Source organism: Carcharodon carcharias, chromosome 5, assembly GCF_017639515.1.
Source record: "Carcharodon carcharias isolate sCarCar2 chromosome 5, sCarCar2.pri, whole genome shotgun sequence".
NCBI classification, from domain to species: Eukaryota; Metazoa; Chordata; class Chondrichthyes; order Lamniformes; family Lamnidae; genus Carcharodon; species Carcharodon carcharias.
Genome location: NC_054471.1, coordinates 70,549,598 through 70,563,995, shown reverse-complemented (window position 1 = coordinate 70,563,995; position 14,398 = coordinate 70,549,598). Strand labels below are relative to the sequence as shown.

General features: G+C 40.6%; 1 protein-coding gene across 4 annotated transcripts in view; it reads left to right on the top strand.

Annotated features, from left to right (window-relative positions):
• The window catches only part of hbs1l (HBS1-like translational GTPase), a 169,485-nt gene extending 155,425 nt beyond the window's left edge, over positions 1–14,060 (top strand). For all 4 annotated transcript variants that reach the window (XM_041187494.1, XM_041187497.1, XM_041187495.1 and 1 more), the window contains 4 exons: positions 6,145–6,253; positions 9,497–9,597; positions 11,949–12,093; positions 13,358–14,060. In XM_041187494.1, coding sequence (XP_041043428.1) covers positions 6,145–6,253; positions 9,497–9,597; positions 11,949–12,093; positions 13,358–13,369 — 367 coding nt within the window. In that variant the 3' untranslated portion in view covers positions 13,370–14,060. The remainder of the gene's footprint in view (positions 1–6,144; positions 6,254–9,496; positions 9,598–11,948; positions 12,094–13,357) is intronic.
• Positions 14,061–14,398: the final 338 nt, after the last annotated feature.

Here is a 14,398-nt window from a genome sequence, read left to right as displayed (position 1 = left end):
GAAGGATGAAGCAGCTGAAGATGGTTGGGTTGAGAACACTACCCTGAGGAATTCCTGCAGTGAAGTCCTGGAGCTGAGATGACTGACCTCCGACAACCGCAACCATCTTCCTTCATGCTAGGTTTGACTCCAACCAGTGGAGAGTCTTCCCTCTGATTTCCATTGACTCCAGTTTTGCCAGGGCTCCTTGATGCCACACTTGGTCAAATGCGATCCTGATGTCAATGGCTGTCACTCTTACCTCACCTCGGTTGTTCAGCTCTTTTGCCCATGTTTGAACCAAGGCTGGAATGAAGTCAGGAGTTGAGTAGCCCTGGCTGAACACAAACTGGGCATCAGTGAACAGGTTATTGCTAAGTAAGTGCTGCTTGATAGCACTGTTGATGACCCCTTCCATTACTTTACTGATGATGGAGAGTAGACTGATGGGGCAGTAATTGGCTGCATTCGATTTGTCCTGCTTTTTGTGTACATGACATACCTGTGCTATTTTCCACATAGGTAGATGCCAGTGTTGTAGCTGTACTGGAATAGTTTGGCTAGGGGCGTGGCAAGTTCTGGAGCACAAGTCTTCAGTACTATTGCTGGAATATTGTCAGGCCCCATATCCTTTGCACTATCCAGTCCCTTCAGTCATTTCTTGGTATCCTGTAGAGTGAATCGAATTGGCTGAAGACTGGCATCTGTGATGCTGGGGACCTCTGGAGGAGGCTGAGATGGATCATCCGCTCGGCACTTCTGACTGAAGATTGTAGCCAATGCTTCAGCCTTATCTTTTGCACTGATGTGCTGAGCCCCACAATCATTGAGGATGGGGATATTTGTGGAGCCTCCTCATCCAGTGGGTTGTTCAACTGTCCATCACCATTCACGACTGGATGTGGCAGGACTGCAGAGCTTAGATCTGATCCATTGGTTGCGAGACTGCTTAGCTCTGCCTACCACTTGCTGTTTATGCTGTTTGGCATGCAAATAGGAAAGGCTGAACCGGCTGGGGTTCTTTGCATCAATGAAAGAGGTGACATTATGGAGGTCTTTAAAATTATGAAGGGGTTTGATAGAACAGACGTGAAGATGTTTCCATTTTTTAAAATTCATTCATGGGATGTGGGCCTCGCTGGCTGAGCCAGCATTTCTTTCCCATCCCTAGTTGCCCTTGAGAAGTGTGGTGGTGAGCTGCCTTCTTGAACCGCTGAAGTCCATGTGGTGTAGGTACACCCACAGTACTGTTAGGAAGGGAGTTCCAGGATTTTACCCAGCAACAGTGAAGGAACGGTGATATATTTCCAAGTCAGATGCTGAGTGACTTGCAGGGGAACTTCTAGGTGGTGGTGTTCTCATCTATCTGCTGCCCTTGTCCTTCTAGATGGTAGCGGTCATGGGTTTGGAAGGTGCTGTTGAAGGAGCCTTGGTGAATTCCTGCAGTGCATCTTGTAGATGGTGCACATTGCTGCTACTGTGTGTCGGTGACGGAGGGAGCGAATGTTTGTGGATGTGGTGCCAATCAAGCAAGCTGCTTTGTCCTGGATGGTGCCAAGCTTCTTAAGTATTGTGGGAGCTGTACCCATCCAGGCAAGCGGGGAGTATTCCATCACACTCCTGACTTGTGCCTTGTAGATGGTGGACAGGCTTTGGGGAGTCGGGTGGTGGGTTACTCATTGCACTATTCCTATAGAATCAGATATCATGTTCCTATAGAATCAGATATTAATTTAATCAAAATCTCTTGTGTATTTAGTGTTACAAAGCTATGAATGTAACATTTTGCTGAGAGATCACAGTGCCCTCGATTGTAGAAAGTTGCCCGATATATTCAAAAGGTAGAATGCAAAACTTTTCCAATATTATCAATTTAAGTTCATCAATAGAAACACAAACTTATCATAAAGATGTGCCCCAAGTTGTCACACAAGTAAAGTCCAACAAACAGACATTTCCAGATGCATAAAATGAAGGCTCAGTTCAACTAGACATCACGACCATTAGTTGATGATTACTAGCTTGTTTGTACCTTTAGGGCGAAAATGAGAAATGGAGCTACCAGTGTAATAGAATTTTAAACATGGACCTGCTATACTATAGCTGCACAGGTGCCTTTGGGGCTGCTTTGTAAAATTTGGTGCAAGAAATCCTGTGTTCATGGAAATGCAGTGCATTGCTCGTGCATTGGTTTTGGAATGCAGCTGCATTGTCATAATTGCTAGCCTATTGTTAGAAATGCTTTTAAAATGGGAGTGAATAAATAATTGAAAAATAATTAATCAGGCGATTGTGGAGAAAGGGCAGAGGAATGACAACAGCAACAGTTTGTATTTGTATAGCGCCTTTAACATAAAATATCCCAATGCACTTCACGAGCATTATCAAACAAAATTGGACAAACCACATAAGGAAATATTCTGGCAGATGGCCAAATGTTTAGTCAATGTTAGGTTTTAAGGAAAAAATTAAAGAAGGAGAAAGAGATAGAGAGGTGGAGAGGTTTAGGGGGGAAATCCAGAACTTTTAGCTTCTATGCAGCTGAAGGCACAGCCACCATTGGTGTGCGTGAGGGTATTGGGGGAACAAGACATGTTGCAAGTAAGACATGGGTAGCAGAGTTTTGGATGACTTCGTTAATGCAGGTTAGAATGTGAGACGCCTGCTTGGAGTGTGTTGGGATAATAAAGCCTAGAGCTAACAACGGCATGGATGTGGGTTTCAACAATACTTGTGCTGAGGCAGAAGAGGGGTTGGGCATTGTTACTCTTAGTGATTGGATATGTGGCTGGAAGTTCATTTTGAGGTCAGATATGACACCAAAATTGCGAACAGTCTGGTTAACGGCTACTTAAGGGCCTCATGCCAGTGCAACCTATATTCTACCAGCAGTGGTTCGGGTGGAGGGGGTTGCCACATTGGCCGGCTGCCAGGTATACCCTGGTGGCCTTCCTACGTTCTTGAGTTCAGTTGTGGGGGTGGGGTGGGGGTGCCCTACTGAACACGGCACCCTGTATTCCATGCAGGACCCTCCTACCAGCAAGGGATGCCCCTGCTGGAAAAGCTCTCCCCTCTGCCCTTAACAACAACTTCACCCCCTCTCGCTGAGGCTTGCTTGACTGGCCCCGGTGAGCTCAACCCACTCACCACCTTCTCGGGTCTCCATTGCTGACTGGGGATATCTGCAAGGGGATTATAGATAGATTGAGTGAGTGGGTGAAAACTTGGCAGAAGGAGTTTAATGTAGGAAAGTGTGAGGTCATGCACTTTGGTAAGAAGAATCAGAAGGCAGACTATTACTTAAGTGAAAAGATACTCCAAAAAAGTACAGCACAGAGGGATCTGGGTGTTCATGTGCATGAAACACAAAAGGTTACCATGCAAGTGTAGCAAGTAATTAAGAAGGCAAATGGAATTTTGGCCTGTAGAACCAGGGGGTTGGAGTTTAAAACTTGGGAAGTCTTGTTACAACTGTACAGGGTGTTGGTGAGGCCATACCTGGAGTACTGTGTGCAGTTTTAGTTCCCGTATTTAAGAAAGGATATACTGGCAATGGGGCAGTTCAAAAGCGATTCACTAGGCTGATTCCTGGGTTGAAGGGGTTGACTAATGAAGAGCAGCTAAACAGGTTAGACCTTTATTCATTGGAGTTTAGAAGAATGAAGGGTGGTCTTATTAAAATGTAGAAGATTCTGAGGGGGCTTGACAGGGTAGATGTTGAGAAGACGTTTCCACCAGTGGGGGAATCTTGAACTAGGGGACATGGTTACAGAATAAGGGGACACTCATTTAAAACTGAGGTTTGAATTAATTTCTTCTCTCACAGGGTAGTGAATGTCTGAAATTCTCTACCCCAGAGAGTTGTGGAGGCTAGATCACTGAAAGCATTTAAAGAAGAGGTAGATAGATTTTTGAAATATCGGGGAGTTGAGGGTTATGAGGAGCTGGCATGAAAGAGGAGTTGATTCCTGGGGCAGGTCAGCCATGGTCTTATTGAATGTGGGGCAGGATTGAGGGGCTGAATGGCCTACTCCTGCTTCTATCTTTTATGTTCTTATGCTGGTCCAGGCCTCTCCATCTGATTGGCTGGCAGCTCTTGGAGGTGCAATCTTCGCCTTCAAAGCTCAAGAACCTGAACGGCAGGCGGGTAACCGCCTGGTAACCATGTAATCCCAGAAATGGCCATGGTGGGGTTGCCACCAGCTTTCTGGCTGGTGATGAGGGCCACTGCGCAGCCATTAAATTCAACCCAACAATGATTTTTGTCTTCCCGATATTTAATTCGAGGAAATTTCTGCTTATCCCATATTGGATGCTGGGAGAAAGTCTAACAATTTAGAGACAGCGGTGAGGTAAAGGTAAACTTCGGATAGGTGGAATGGCATTGCACAGGCACGGTGGTTTGAGTCCGGTAAAATTCTGTAATTTTGTATAATAATCTCTGATTTAATACTTATTTGTAACATGCTTTGACTTCTTTCAAAAAGAGTAGCTTCCCTTTTTAAAACACAATGGGGCGCATTTTCCTGGAGGCCCAAATGGGGGTCCTAAGCTTGCACTTGCCAGGAACAAGACCAGCAGAACAATCTTCCTAATTCAGTTCCAAGCTTGTCATTAGGCCCTTCAGGAAAGAAGGGGAAACACCTCCTCTAGAAGTGTTTGATCTGTGGGTGTGGCTTTTTACCATGGCGGGCCCCTCTTTAGGATATTTAGTCTCCACACCAATGGCCTCCAGCTTGCTAAAATAGGGCCATGTCCATTGAGCTGGAGGCAAAATGCCAGCAGTGCCAGAAAATCATCCCTAATTGGGGCCTTAAGTATGCAAATTGGCTGCCCACCTCAGTTCTAAAGAAAACCAATCCATTTCCCAAGCTGCCCCTGGGAAATCCCTCCGGAGCTATCCCAATTCCGGACTCTCTTTTTTAAAATTCATTCATGGGATGTGGCCTTTGCTGGCTGGGCCAACATTTATTGCCCATCCCCAGTTGCGCTTGAGAAGGGTGGTGGTGAGCTGCCTTCTTGAATTGCTGCAGTCCATACGGTGTGCCAAAAGTGCTGTTAGGAAGGGAGTCCCAGGATTTTGACCCAACGACGGTAAAGGAATGGCGATATATTTCCAAGTCAGGATAGTGAGTGACTTGTAGGGGAACTTCTAGGTGGTGGTTTTCCCATCTATCTGCTGACTTTGTCCTTCTAGATGATAGTGGTCATGAGATTGGAAGGTGCTGTACCAGGAGCCTTGGTGAATTCCTGCAGTGCATCTTGTAGATGGTAAACACTGCTGCTGCTGTGCGTCGGTGGTGGAAGGATTGAATGTTTGTGGATGTGGTGCCAATCAAGTAAGCTGCTTCGTCCTGGATGGTATCAGGCTTCTTGAGTGATATTGGAGCCGCACTCATCCAGGCAAGTGAGGAGTATTCCATCACACTCCTGACTTGTGCCTTATAGATGGTGGACAGGCTTTGGGGAGTCAGGAGGTGAGTTACTCGTCGCACTATTCCTAAGCCTCTGACCTGCTCTTATACCACAGTATATATATATATATATATATATATATGGCTAGTCCAATTCAGCTTCTGGTCAGTTGTAACCCCCAGGCTGTTGATAGTGGAGGATTCAGTGATGGTAACGCCATTGAACATCAGGGGGCGATGGTTAGATTCTCTCTTGTTGGAGATGGTCATTGCCTGACACTCCTGTTTCGCGAATGTTACTTGCAACTTGTCAGCCCAAGCCTGGATATTTTCCAGTTCCTGCTGCATTTGGATATAAACTACTTCAGTATCTGAGGAGCCGTGAATGGTGCTGAACATTGTGCAATCATCAGCGAACTCCCAGCCTCCAAGCTCACCACCACAGGACTGGGAGGATTCGATTCAAAGCTTTATTCATTTGGAAGTCACCTCTTCTGTCTTAAAACACACCAGAACATTCATTCTGACTGTCAAATGTAACTTTTAGGCTGTGCCAATTGAGCACATTATAATTATTCAAATTTTAGTATGTTCATTCATGTCTTACTGAATAGAGTCACAGTTCAACATAATATATAAAATAAACATTTTTGAAAGCAAAATCCATAAACGTACAGAACTTGTTTAATCTCATTACAGTCTGTTTTTGACAAGTTATGCTGACTTTTGTTCTTAATTTCTGTTTCTATAGCGTGGGGTGTATTTTTTGTGATCAGAAAGCACCTATAAAAACATGCACAAGGTTTAGAGCTAGAGTTCTTACTTTCAGCATTGATACTCCAATCACACAAGGTTTACCAGTAAGTACAATGATTTTCTTTCTGCATTTATTTAGAATTCAGTAAATGACAAGAGATTAAAAGCAAAATTGCACTAGGAAGCACAACTTTTTTGTAGTAGTCCTGCATACTTTATCTTGCCTTAATTGAATTTTAGGCTGTTCCTTCTAAGTTTCATATGTATACTTCTGAGCATGTAAAAATATTTTACTGCAGTTTCAAGTTTAATATAGTAAACCAGACCTTATGCTCTTCTGGGCAGAAATTTGGATTGTTATATTAACTCATTCACTGAAAACTAACACTATGATGCCAGTTGATACAATGGCTGAGGTGGACTGGACAGCACTGCAGGAGGATAAAACGATGGAAAACCAGTGGGAAGCACTAAAAAGCGAGATCCTAATTGTACAAAGTAGACATGTCTCCTACAAGAATAAGAGTGGTACCCCCTGGTTGTCTAGAGGAATACAGGGGAAGATCAAACAGAAAAAGAAAGTGTACGATAGGCACAAAGAACGAAGCACTGCAGATAGCCTAGATGAATATAGGAAGTGCAGGGATGAAGTAAAAAAGGAAATCAAAGAGAGGGCATGAAAAAAGGTTAGCAAGTAAAGTTAAAGATAACCCAATGATGTTTTACCAATACATTAATGCTAAAAGGTTAGTTAAAGAAAAAGTGGGGCCTATCAGAGGTGAAGATGGAAACTTGTGTGTAGATGCAGAGGTTGTGGGAAGGGTTTTGAATGAATATTTTGTCTCCGTGTTTACAAAGGAAAGGGAGGATGTAGATATAGTAGTCCAGGAGGAACACTGCGAGATATTGGACGGGATAGTCATAATGAGAGAGGAAGTACCCGAAGGGTTGAAATCCTTAAAAGTTGATAAGTCACCAGGGCCAGATGGATTGTTTCCGAGGCTGCTGAAGGAAGTCAGGGAGGAGATAGCAGATGCTCTGAGGATGATTTTCCAATCTTCACTAGACATAGGGGAGGTACCTATACAAACGTAATGCAAACGTAGTTCCATTGTTTAAAAAGGGATCAAAGGAAATGCCAAACAACTATAGGCCAGTTAATCTTACATTGGAGGTGAGCAAATTAGTAGAATCAATTCTGAGAGATAGGATTAACAGTTATGTGGAAAGGCATGGACTAGTCAGGGATGGTCAGCATGGATTTGTTAAAGGAAGGTCTTGCCTCACAAATTTGATTGAATTCTTTGAGGAAGTGACAAGAAGGGTTGATGAAGGTAGTGCAGTGGATGTTGTGTACATGGATTTTAGTAAGGCATTTGACATGGCAGATTGGTCAGGAAAGTAAAAGCCCATGGGATTTAGGGTAATGTGGCAAACTGGATGAAAGGTTGGCTTTGTAACAGGAAACAAAGGGTAATGGTCGATGGCTGCCCTTGCGAATGGAAAGTTGTCTCAAGTGCTGTTCCACAGGGCTCGGTGTTGGGACCCTTGCTGTTTGTGTTATATATTAACTATTTGGACGTGAACGTGGGGGGCACGATTGGGAAATTTGCAGACGACACAAAGATTGGCCGAGTAGTGGATAGTGTAGAGGATAGCCATAATCTCCAAAACGATATAGATGGGTTGGTGGAGTGGGCGGTAAAGTGGCAGATGGATTTTAACATAGAGAAGTATGAGGTCATACATTTAGGGAGGTCAAACAGTTACAGGGATTACAAAATAAATGGGAATATACTAAGAGGGGCAGATGAAGTACAAGTACACAGGTCCTCGAAGGCAGCAGTTCAAGTAGACAAGGTTGTAAAGAGGACATATAGAATGCTCTCCTTCAGTGGCAGTATAGAACATAAGAGTAAGGATATAATGTTGGAATTGTATAAAACACTGGTGAGGCCACAACTAGAGTATTGTGTGCAGATCTGGTCACCACATTACAGAAAGGACGTAATAGTTCTGGAGAGAGTGCCGAGGAGGTTTACAAGAACGTTGCCAGGGTTAGAAAAGTATAGCTACGAGGAGAGATAGGATAGGTTGGGGTTATTTTCCTTAGAACAAAGAAGGCTGAGAGGTGACTTGATTGAGGTGTACAAAGTTATGAGGGGAATAGATAGAGTGGACAGGATAAAATTGTTTCCCTTGGTGGGGAATTCTAGAACTAGCGGACATAGATTCAAGATAAGTAGCAGAAGGTGTAGGGGGGACATGAGGAAGAACTTTTTTACTTAGAGGGTAGTGGGCATCTGGAATTCGCTGTCCAAGTTGGTGGTAGAGGCAGAAACTCTAAACTCTTTTAAAAAAAGTACCTGGATCTGCACTTTAAGTGCTGTAAGCTGCTAGGGCTATGGGCTGGGTGCAGGAAGGTGGGATTAGAAAGGGCACCTGGGTGTCCTCGGGCTGGCATGGACAAGATGAGCCAAAGGGCCTCCTTCTCTTTAACTTTTCTATGGTTCTGTGGTTCTAATGCTTGTATATCTGACCCTGCAATGTGGAAGTTAAAATCAGATTTCCACACTCAGGATATTACAGTGAAGCAACAGCATAAACACTCATGTCCCCCAAAGCATTGTAGCTTATTTTGTAAATGCAGAATATGCATTACAAGCAAATTACTAGACAAAGGCCTGCATTAAATTACCTTTTTTCACTCATTTGACATTTTGTGCCTCCTTTCAGCCGTTTGGAGCTACATAACTAAACTCACTTGTGCAAATAATTGGAGTCATTAGATGTTTGAACTTTTTAACAAAGGAAAATTGAGATGTCCTGACTGCATTTTATTAAGAATTTGTTTGACTCGGAAAAGTAACCTTGAAGAGTTTATTTTTAAAATTGTTGAAATGTATCTTATAACTAAAATTAAGGCAGTAGTGTTATTTTTAAATAGCATGACTTAGCAAAAATGAAATCACTGGAGGTGCCAACTTTTTGGTAATCTGCAGAACGTTGTGCTAATCCATAACCAAAATCTTGTCTGTCTCAGTATTATTCTTTCTCTCTCACTCTCCCTCTTCACACTAAATGAATCCTTACTGTCATAATCATGGTCCTACCTTAAACCCTATCTATGGAAGCAGTTGTGGTATTTTGTACTGTCCATCTGGCAATGGTTGAATTTGAAACTCTGCATATTCTTATTCTTCTTCAAACTCTGGAAAGGTGTTGGGCAATCTATGAAGCTATAAGATTGACTAAGAAGGAATAGGAAATGCAATATACTGTTTTTTTTAATGTGCTTTGAACACTGTAGACAGTTGCGTTTAAAACATGGATTGTACCTTTAACAGGTTTTATTACACTACCAAACTTTAAGTGAACCATGCACAATCCGAAGACTAGTGAGCGTTCTGCACAAGAGCACAGGAGAGGTTCTCAAGAAAAAACCTAAGTAAGCAACACTTAAAACATCTCTATATTTATTTGACTATTATCCTTCATAGTTATACTAGCATGGGGAATTGAAAAGTTAATTTTGGTCAGGTTGAACCAGGTAAATTGTTAAAATGTTGATTTTAAAATAGTTTCTTTTCCTATTTTTCTTGCTAACTCCTGTAACCATTTATCAGACCAAAAAGGTAACTTCCTCCCAATACTCTCCCAGTGTCGCTTGTGAACTGATTAATGCTTGGGAGTCACCTGTTAGATCTTCATCACTTTGTATAAAGTAATGAAGCCTCTTTGGGCATCTTCCCTGATAGCATGACTAAGAGTGGAACAAGTTCACATTGAAATTGGAAATTAGGATAAACCTCCCTAACTGGGGAGAGCCAGTCATCTTGCCTTGTTGAGCTGCAAAGGCAGTCTGCCGCCATCTCAGCCAAGCAGCAGCAGAACTAGAGCTCTGTCCAGGTTGAAATGTTTGGCCTCATCCACACTGTTTCTTTTGGAACTTCTGAATTTCTATACCAGCACCTACAAGACTAAATCATCTCTATGTGCCTATCCCATTGTGGAAGTCATCTCTATTGGAAAAATGAAACCAGCTGTGGTGCACTATCTAAAGTATTAATCTATCTTATGTAGAAAAATACCAAGGTTGTAATTGAAATGTAATAATTGCAATCAAGTTTACATTTATCATGTCTACCTTGAGTAATCCTGCTGTCCTCAGATATGTACAGTTGCCTTGGTTTTTGAATATTAGATCATCACTGTTTTACATTCCTTGCCCATTAGGGCACCATATCTTGATAAAAGCAATTCTGTATTAGGTATGATCATCCAAAATTGCAGAAGATTTTGAACTGTTTTCCACTTTTAGCTGTGAAGAATGTGCATGAATTAACTAATAGGACAGTGATGGAGTTGTGTAACACCACCATGTTAGCACATGAAATGGTTGCGGCAGGATCTTGTTCAGTTGCCTCATTCCCTTTGAGTAAGAAAGTGCAAAAATAAAAGCTGTATTTTTTTTTTTAAATTTGTTTGGCTTCCCCATGTATTTTCTGGTCCTGGGGCTAGCTGAATTAATACAAGAAACAATAGTAATTGTAAGTGATCTCTCAGTTTAAAATTAGAGAATTTCTTATCAAAATAGTGACAATGAAGGTGATTTGACAACTTAATTTAGTTTGCCTCCAAAAGAATTCTGTGGTCCTCAAATAAATTTTCACATTGGCACGTATTGTAAGACAGTCTATAAATTAATTGTTTTCTTTCGCAGTGATATGTTGCCAATTTTGTGAAGAGTTTAATTATCAAAACTGTCCAATTTATCTAGTTCACAATGCATGTCTACTCTTAGATTGTTTTGCTCAAATGATATTTAAGTTAAGTTATGAATCCTAATTATTTAGGGGTCGACTGTGCTCATCATCTTTCATAATTAATTCATATCCATTAATGACCGAAATAATTTTGGACGCAAGTTGATAGAACCAGAGTAAAATATCCCTTTAAAAGATACTTGAAAAGTACTGTAAATGATATACACATTGTACAAAATTTAGAAAAAAAATTATAAAATATTACAAAAGATATGAGCAAGCAGTTTTAGAATGCCTAAATTTAGACTTTGATCAAAGGTGGGTCGTAGGTTCAGAAATCAAACCACAATAATATGCAGTTTAGTTGTGGCTAAATAAAAAGCAGAATGAATACTGTGTTTAATAAACTCATGCATTGTCGGGGGTTTCATTATGCAGCAAACAGAGAAATTCCCTCTTTACTCATTCACAAGTGCTTAGTGCTCAGTTTACTTAATATCAGCTTCGGATTTCAAGGAGATGCTCCGGTTCTAATCCTTCACATAGCGTTTTCATATCCTTCTGCTTTAAAGCCTAATGAAGTCTTCTCCTAAATAAGCCTATAAAATGCAAATAAACACAAAGGAGATTGCTGTTGGATGTGTAAATACAGCCTAATGATGCCTTAGTTAATAAGGGGCTACTTCATTATTTTACTAGTTAGTTGGATGGCTGTGGCTGGCACAATGCCATGGTTCTGTTGAATACCTCGCTGAAATGAGGCTAACGTTAGGACAAATTTACAAATGATGATTTGCAGGGCAAATTATCAAAGGAAACAATATGCAGCTTTGGGGTTGAAATAAGATTGTTTCTATGATATTAAAGCTCTTTAAGTTATTATACCACCTAGCTATTGATAGTCAAAACTCCAAATGATAGGGTGGAGATGTTTGCGAAACATATTGACCCTTGAGATGTCTTGACTTATGAGCCAGGCGACCTTGTATCTGGTTTCTTGCTGTTTTCATACTTTGATTATAATCCTCTTCAGGTGTTTGACTAAAGGACAGAATGCCCTGATAGAGCTGCAAACCCAGAGACCTGTCTCTCTGGAACTCTACAAAGACTTCAAAGAGCTGGGTCGTTTTATGTTACGTTACGGTGGATCCAGTATAGCAGCAGGAGTAGTCACAGAGGTTACTATTACTTGAAACTTAAGATCTGTTTGATTTTCCACTCTATGAAACTGTAATGCATGTAAAATTTAGCAAAAGAAACCACATCCTTAAGTTATAAGTTTATTCTTTAACTTTAGTTGATTCTGTTCTTAATAGCTGTGGGACTTCCCCTCTTTATTTAAAAAATGCCTGACAGGTGAATTATCGTTCTGTCCTTTCTCCCTTGGTATCTTTACACATGAATCTATCCCAAATTGATAGATGAAAAATTTGCCTCTCTTTGCTGTGAAGTTATACATGGTATGAGATTGAGCAGCCTCAGATCAGTGCCCAACAGGTACTAGTCTACACAGTGAAAGTACCTCTGGCCTGGTCATGATCGACCAGGCTCACTTCAACACTATGTTTGACATGGAACGTGATGAGAGTTTTAGTCCTGATTTGGCACTTAACTTGAGAGGTAATACTGGCATCCAGAATTTAAGATGTTCATTCTATTATCCTGGCACTCCCCCACCAGAGAAATTCCCTCTTTACTCATTCACAAGTGCTTAGTGCTCAGTTTACTTAATATCAGCTTCAGATTTCAAGGAGATGTTCCGTTTCTAATCCTTTACAAATAAAATATTCGCTTTGGAGAGCTGTAAGTCTATAGTGATTGACTCATCTTGTCTTACCAGAGAAGATAGATTTGCTAGCCTCAGCAGGGTAACTTGCTTCTAAAATGTAATGAATAACTATCAAATATAAAATACAGTATAACATGTTTTAGCATAAGTTTTTTAATATTTTTCATTTAGTTTTCTCCCCCTGAAGAAAGCAATGGGCTTTAACACTTTACCTAAGTGGTTGTACTTTGTGTTTGCCTCTAGGCAACACGTGCCAGAAGTCAATGTCTAATTGCATTGTGCACAGCCATTTAGTTATTTGTTTTAAAACTCAAAGCACATATAATATATAAATAACTTTCTTCAGATGACTTTAGACATTTTTATTTGATTCAGTTTTGTAAGTGTTCTTTGCCTTTATGAATGCATTTAAAAATTGAAGTGAAAATGTCTTCTCACGTTCATTAACTTATTAGTGTAATTTAACAGGTCACCAATCTGAAAATATAGTTATTCTGCCAAAATATGCACTCTTTCTGTTATATGATAAATTTGAAGCCAAGTGCTTTGATTACACAAATTTTTTAACTTGGTTAAATACAATGAAATAACAAGCTGTCATTCACTGTGTACTTCAGCAACCTAATAATGTACTATTGCTTCTTTTATTACAGATTAAAGAATGATTGTGTAGAGGGGCTTCCTAATGTTTGACCTTTCTTCGATCTTAAGAAACACCGGCCAACTTGACAATATCCCACAACTTTGAACGATGTAGGAACTGTGGTCAGCAAAACAAAGTGCAATTTACGATAACTCAAAATGGAACCTCAGCGAATGTGAATTTATCCTTTGCAATATTGTGTTCAAGAAAGCAACTGACAGAATGGTTTTCTCAAATCATTGAGTCATTCTGCCAGTAATACCTCCATAAGCAAAGTTGCACTGTGTCTGAGGACAGTTGCTCTACAATATTAGTTCTAGTGATTTTTATCAGCACCCTGCAGACTGATGCATAACACACATTAAAAAGGAAAATGTTGAGAGCATGATGCGTGACCCAGCTGAATTGCACATTCAGTGGCCAACAGTTGACAAATACTTGTTTGGTTTGTCTGCCTCCTGTTTGTTCTTCCATTAGTGTGCCATGATTTACTAATGTATTTATGTGTTGATCTGCTAACACAGACAGATTGACAGTAACAAGTAACAAAAGTACTTAGAATGCTCTTTCAAAGAAAATGATTTGCAGTACATCAGGTGATCAGATGTAATACCCTAACTTTCCACTTTCATATCAGTGGAAAGTGTTCCAAAAATATTTATCAAGATGCAAGTAACTAAAGCTGGTACTGAATAAAATCTAGTTAAAGTAAACCATTGCTTCAAATTTTTGTAATTTATTTCAATTACGTTTTTAAGTGGATTGTGCAATTGTCTCATTTTTCATCTTTTAAAGTATTAATTCTAGCTGCAAGAGATTTAGGATTTCTTTACATTATAGTGTAGTTTCATTTTGATGCATATGTCCCTTTTCGATAACAGTGCTGTTTCTAACTAGCAGAATAGTCATTCTTGTAGTTTGTTGTTCTAGTCTGGTGCTGTAGACCTTTCTATAGCTTTTGAATTGACCAACCAAGAGCTTTCAAACTTTTAAGTAGCCATGTAAGGTGTCACTTTGCATACCATTTAGGCACTTCTCATTTTTCTATATG